Below are 7,406 nucleotides of genomic sequence, written 5' to 3'. Positions count from 1 at the left end.
AACCCTGCCATAACACTCCACACAGTAGAACCCTGCCATAACACGACACAAACCACACAGTAGAACCCTGCCATAACACGACACAAACCACACAGTACAACCCTGCCATACCACGACACACACCACACAGTAGAACCCTGCCATGACTACACACACCACACAGTAGAACCCTGCCACAGCACCACACACACCACACAGTAAAACCCTGCCATATCACTACACACACCACACAGTAGAACCCTGCCATAACACGACACACACCACACAGTAGAACCCTGCCATAACACTCCACACAGTAGAACCCTGCCATAACACGACACAAACCACACAGTAGAACCCTGCCATAACACGACACAAACCACACAGTAGAACCCTGCCATACCGCGACACACACCACACAGTAGAACCCTGCCATGACTCCACACACCACACAGTAGAACCCTGCCACAGCACCACACACACCACACAGTAAAACCCTGCCATAACACGACACACACCACACAGTAGAACCCTGCCATAACACTACACACACCACACAGTAGAACCCTGCCATAACACTCCACACACCACACAGTAGAACCCTGCCATAACACTCCACACAGTAGAACCCTGCCATAACACGACACAAACCACACAGTAGAACCCTGCCATACCACGACACACACCACACAGTAGAACCCTGCCATGACTACACACACTACACAGTAGAACCCTGCCACAGCACCACACACACCACACAGTAAAACCCTGCCATAACACTACACACACCACACAGTAGAACCCTGCCACATCACCACACACACCACACAGTAGAACCTTGCCATGACTACACACACCACACAGTAGAACCCTGCCACATCATCCCACACACACCACACAGTAAAACCCTGCCATAACACGACACACACCACACAGTAGAACCCTGCCATAACACGACACACACCACACAGTAGAACCCTGCCATGACTACACACACCACACAGTAGAACCCTGCCATGACTACACACACCACACAGTAGAACCCTGCCACAGCACCACACACACCACACAGTAGAACCCTGCCATAACACTACACACACCACACAGTAGAACCCTGCCATAACACGACACACCACACAGTAGAACCCTGCCATAACACGACCCACACCACACAGTAGAACCCTGCCATGACTACACACACCACAAAGTAGAACCCTGCCACAGCACCACACACACCACACAGTAAAACCCTGCCATAACACGACACACACCACACAGTAGAACCCTGCCATAACACGACACACACCACACAGTAGAACCCTGCCATAACACTACACACACCACACAGTAGAACCCTGCCATAACACTACACACACCACACAGTAGAACCCTGCCATAACACTACACACACCACACAGTAGAACCCTGCCATAACACTACACACACCACACAGTAGAACCCTGCCATAACACTCCACACATCACACAGTAGAACCCTGCCATAACACGACACACACCACACAGTAGAACCCTGCCATAACACGACACACACCACACAGTAGAACCCTGCCATAACACTACACACACCACACAGTAGAACCCTGCCATAACACTACACACACCACACAGTAGAACCCTGCCATGACTACACACACCACACAGTAGAACCCTGCCATAACACGACACACACCACACAGTAGAACCCTGCCATAACACGACACACACCACACAGTAAAACCCTGCCATAACACGACACACACCACACAGTAGAACCCTGCCATAACACGACACACACCACACAGTAGAACCCTGCCATAACACGACACACACCACACAGTAGAACCCTGCCATAACACGACACACACCACACAGTAGAACCCTTCCATTACACGACACACAGCACACAGTAGAACCCTGCCATAACACGACACACACCACACAGTAGAACCCTGCCATAACACGACACACACCACACAGTAGAACCCTGCCATAACACGACACACACCACACAGTAGAACCCTGCCATAACACTACACACACCACACAGTAGAACCCTGCCATAACACTACACACACCACACAGTAGAACCCTGCCATAACACAACACACACCACACAGTAGAACCCTGCCATAACACGACACACACCACACAGTAGAACCCTGCCATAACACGACACACACCACACAGTAGAACCCTGCCATAACACTACACACACCACACAGTAGAACCCTGCCATAACACTACACACACCACACAGTAGAACCCTGCCATGACTACACACACCACACAGTAGAACCCTGCCATAACACTACACACACCACACAGTAGAACCCTGCCATAACACTCCACACATCACACAGTAGAACCCTGCCATAACACGACACACACCACACAGTAGAACCCTGCCATAACACGACACACACCACACAGTAGAACCCTGCCATAACACTACACACACCACACAGTAGAACCCTGCCATAACACTACACACACCACACAGTAGAACCCTGCCATGACTACACACACCACACAGTAGAACCCTGCCATAACACGACACACACCACACAGTAGAACCCTGCCATAACACGACACACACCACACAGTAAAACCCTGCCATAACACGACACACACCACACAGTAGAACCCTGCCATAACACGACACACACCACACAGTAGAACCCTGCCATAACACCACACACACCACACAGTAGAACCCTGCCATAACACGACACACACCACACAGTAGAACCCTGCCATAACACGACACACACCACACAGTAGAACCCTGCCATAACACAACACACACCACACAGTAGAACCCTGCCATAACACAACACACACCACACAGTAAAACCCTGCCATAACACGACACACACCACACAGTAGAACCCTGCCATAACACGACACACACCACACAGTAGAACCCTGCCATGACTACACACACCACACAGTAGAACCCTGCCATGACTACACACACCACACAGTAGAACCCTGCCACAGCACCACACACACCACACAGTAGAACCCTGCCATAACACTACACACACCACACAGTAGAACCCTGCCATAACACGACACACCACACAGTAGAACCCTGCCATAACACGACACACACCACACAGTAGAACCCTGCCATGACTACACACACCATAAAGTAGAACCCTGCCACAGCACCACACACACCACACAGTAAAACCCTGCCATAACACGACACACACCACACAGTAGAACCCTGCCATAACACGACACACACCACACAGTAGAACCCTGCCATAACACTACACACACCACACAGTAGAACCCTGCCATAACACTACACACACCACACAGTAGAACCCTGCCATAACACTACACACACCACACAGTAGAACCCTGCCATAACACTACACACACCACACAGTAGAACCCTGCCATAACACTCCACACATCACACAGTAGAACCCTGCCATAACACGACACACACCACACAGTAGAACCCTGCCATAACACGACACACACCACACAGTAGAACCCTGCCATAACACTACACACACCACACAGTAGAACCCTGCCATAACACTACACACACCACACAGTAGAACCCTGCCATGACTACACACACCACACAGTAGAACCCTGCCATAACACGACACACACCACACAGTAGAACCCTGCCATAACACGACACACACCACACAGTAAAACCCTGCCATAACACGACACACACCACACAGTAGAACCCTGCCATAACACGACACACACCACACAGTAGAACCCTGCCATAACACCACACACACCACACAGTAGAACCCTGCCATAACACGACACACACCACACAGTAGAACCCTGCCATAACACGACACACACCACACAGTAGAACCCTGCCATAACACAACACACACCACACAGTAGAACCCTGCCATAACACAACACACACCACACAGTAGAACCCTGCCATAATACGACACACAGCACACAGTAGAACCCTGCCATAACACGACACACACCACACAGTAGAACCCTGCCATAACACGACACACACCACACAGTAGAACCCTGCCATAACACGACACACACCACACAGTAGAACCCTGCCATATCACCACACATACCACACAGTAGAACCCTGCCATAACACGACACACACCACACAGTAGAACCCTGCCATAACACCACACACACCACACAGTAGAACCCTGCCATAACTACACACATCACACAGTAGAACCCTGCCATAACACGACACACACCACACAGTAGAACCCTGCCATAACACGACACACACCACACAGTAAAACCCTGCCATAACACGACACACACCACACAGTAGAACCCTGCCATAACACGACACACACCACACAGTAGAACCCTGCCATAACACCACACACACCACACAGTAGAACCCTGCCATAACACGACACACACCACACAGTAGAACCCTGCCATAACACGACACACACCACACAGTAGAACCCTGCCATAACACAACACACACCACACAGTAGAACCCTGCCATAACACAACACACACCACACAGTAGAACCCTGCCATAATACGACACACAGCACACAGTAGAACCCTGCCATAACACGACACACACCACACAGTAGAACCCTGCCATAACACGACACACACCACACAGTAGAACCCTGCCATAACACGACACACACCACACAGTAGAACCCTGCCATATCACCACACATACCACACAGTAGAACCCTGCCATAACACGACACACACCACACAGTAGAACCCTGCCATAACACCACACACACCACACAGTAGAACCCTGCCATAACTACACACATCACACAGTAGAACCCTGCCATAACACGACACACACCACACAGTAGAACCCTGCCATAACACCACACACACCACACAGTAGAACCCTGCCATAACACGACACACACCACACAGTACAAAGTTCTTCTGAAAAAGTCATTCGGTTGTTTTTTTGGTGAATAGTTCATGACTCCTTGTTTTCCAACACTGCCTGTCAACCTTACCAAACCTGTATTTACACAGCTTAATCGTTTCTTTTTAAAAAACAATTTGAAGGGTGTGTGCCACACCTCACCCCAAGTCTTCAAGGGAACATTTTGGACTGCCGCTATTTTTACTTTTAATGTATTAATTTTACTAATTTAATTTAATAAGCTCATTAAAGCTGACTTAACATTTGTTCTGGAGTGGATAATGATCAGCGGTACAACATTCCAGGGCGAGGTCAAGCTGCGTATAAAAGGATGCTGGCTGCCGTCCTCAGTATCAAACCTCCTCGCTGCAAAGGTAAGACGACACAACTCGACTCACTTTGACATTTTCAGTCCAGCAGTGTTTGTCTATCCTTGCACAGATGGCATTCACTCACGGCGTCTTCTTCCTCCTGTGTGGCATCACTGGAGTGTTTGGTTGGTAGCTCTTATACTTGTTCCACATACTTCCTTTTCCTTTTCACTTCAAATAAGAAATGTGTTGCAGGTATCTGTCCTGCTGGCTGGGATCAGTATGAGAGTAAATGTTACAAATACGAAGCCGGTCCCGATACCTTTGACGCTGCAGAGGTAGGGCAGGATTTCTGGCTGCAAACCGTGCCAATAAGAGGATTCATTTGAGTGACCTCGTTTTGTACTTTGTCTCATCAGCTAAAATGCACCAAAATACTGGATGAAGCCCATCTGGTGTCCATCAGCAATGCATCAGAATATACGTTCGTTCTTTCTTTGATCAGTGCTGCGGTTGGTAACATGTCCACAAACACCTGGATAGGACTCCTTGACTCCACCACGGTAGGTCCAGGAGCCAAGTCAACTGAAGGTGAAGGGCGGGTGGAGGTCAAGCTGCTGTGTAGTGAGTCTGAGATCACCTGTGGCTATCTGCTCGCTGGCTATCTGCTCGCTGGCTAGGCTGCGTTGACCAACACTTTGGGCTTAGATCCGCCCTGCTCGGCATGGTCTGCTGGGTTGGCTTTGCCTCGTCCCTTCGTTGGTCTTCACATCTTTGGCAGGCTGTCAATTGGGTTGTGGGCATGTCTGTCTTAAAGGTGTGTGCAATCTTGAGACCTAATGCTGCATCTGTTAGTCCAGGGTGTGCAAAGTGGGCTCCACTGTCCACCCCCCCGGTGAACAGTTTTAGCACTACTGCCAACACAACTCTTAAGGGTACAGATACCAAGTAAGGCAGTGTCTTTTTAAAAAGTGACTCAATGAAACGTGTTTGTCTTCCAGGTCGGACCTTACGTTTGGACTGACCAGACAAACTTTGCCTTTATGAATTTTGCTCCTGGACAGCCTAGCGGTCCAAGAGGAACCGAAGACTGCGTGTACATTGAGGGATCTAGTACGAAGAACACAATCTTGTACACTGGACCTGATTAGTGGAGGATTTCACAAGTTGTTTTGTTTTTTCACAGATGACCTGTGGTACGATAACGACTGCACTGTCCAGAACTCCTTTGTTTGCGAGGGTCCGCTGCTCCGACCATAGTTTTGCATGAGCAAACTATGACTCTGCATGCCGTATATTGGTCACCAAGCTTTTTAATCCGTCCCACAGAACGTTTCCAAGTTTTCTTTGACTAACTTTGACATTCAATGCTGTTGAATAAATGCTTTCTGAATCTCGAGGGTGGCTTGTAGGGAGTGCAGACTAGTGCTTGTCAGTGTGGAGGACAGACAAACAAAAATCCTACAACAAAGTCCTGTAGAAAATGTACATTTTATTGGACATTTGTGCGTGTGTTTTCTCGTTTGGCTGCGTTTATCGCATTTCTGCTGTTTGGCAAAAATTCAAGGAAGTTTACATACTTGTTCTTTACACTTTGTGTCCTATTCAATAAAGACCTATGACATTACATATTTGTCTGTTGTGATATCCTGGTGAATTTTTTCCCCACAGTCACATTTATAACCTACTTGTTGAGTTTGTCTGCAAACGCTTTTAGAATTGATCTGCAACAGAATTAATCAGTATCAGAATATAGTTTTCGAAAATGTATGGGGTATCGGACTGTCTTATTCTGGCGGTCCGCTCCCTGTATGATCAGTGTCAGAGCTTGGTCTGCATTGCCGGCAGTAAGTCGGACACGTTTCCAGTGAGGGTTGGACTCCGCCAAGGCTGTCCTTTGTCACCGATTCTGTTCATAACTTTTATAGACATCAATCAATCAATCAATCAATGTTTACTTATATAGCCCTAAATCACTAGTGCCTCAAAGGGCTGCACAAACCACTACGACATCCTCGGTAGGCCCACATAAGGGCAAGGAAAACTCACACCCAGTGGGACGTCGGTGACCATGATGACTATGAGAACCTTAGAGAGCAGGAAAGCAATGGATGTCGAGCGGGTCTAACATGATACTGTGAAAGTTCAATCCACAATGGATCCAACACAGTCGCGAGAGTCCAGTCCAAAGCGGATCCAACACAGCAGCGAGAGTCCCGT

General features: G+C 48.6%; 1 protein-coding gene across 1 annotated transcript; it reads left to right on the top strand.

Annotated features, from left to right (window-relative positions):
- The first annotated feature begins 5,228 nt into the window (after positions 1-5,228).
- On the top strand, positions 5,229-6,813 carry LOC133540069 (snaclec coagulation factor IX-binding protein subunit A-like). Its single transcript, XM_061882555.1, has 5 exons — positions 5,229-5,371; positions 5,442-5,524; positions 5,606-5,749; positions 6,188-6,299; positions 6,373-6,813. The coding sequence occupies exons 1-5, from the start codon at positions 5,317-5,319 to the stop codon at positions 6,444-6,446; spliced, it is 468 nt and encodes a 155-aa protein (XP_061738539.1). The 5' UTR covers positions 5,229-5,316; the 3' UTR covers positions 6,447-6,813.
- Positions 6,814-7,406: the final 593 nt, after the last annotated feature.

This window comes from Nerophis ophidion, linkage group LG21 (assembly GCF_033978795.1).
Source record: "Nerophis ophidion isolate RoL-2023_Sa linkage group LG21, RoL_Noph_v1.0, whole genome shotgun sequence".
NCBI lineage: Eukaryota > Metazoa > Chordata > Actinopteri > Syngnathiformes > Syngnathidae > Nerophis > Nerophis ophidion.
The sequence above is the reverse complement of the archived record's forward strand: the minus strand, read 5'-3'. Positions and strand labels throughout refer to the sequence as shown.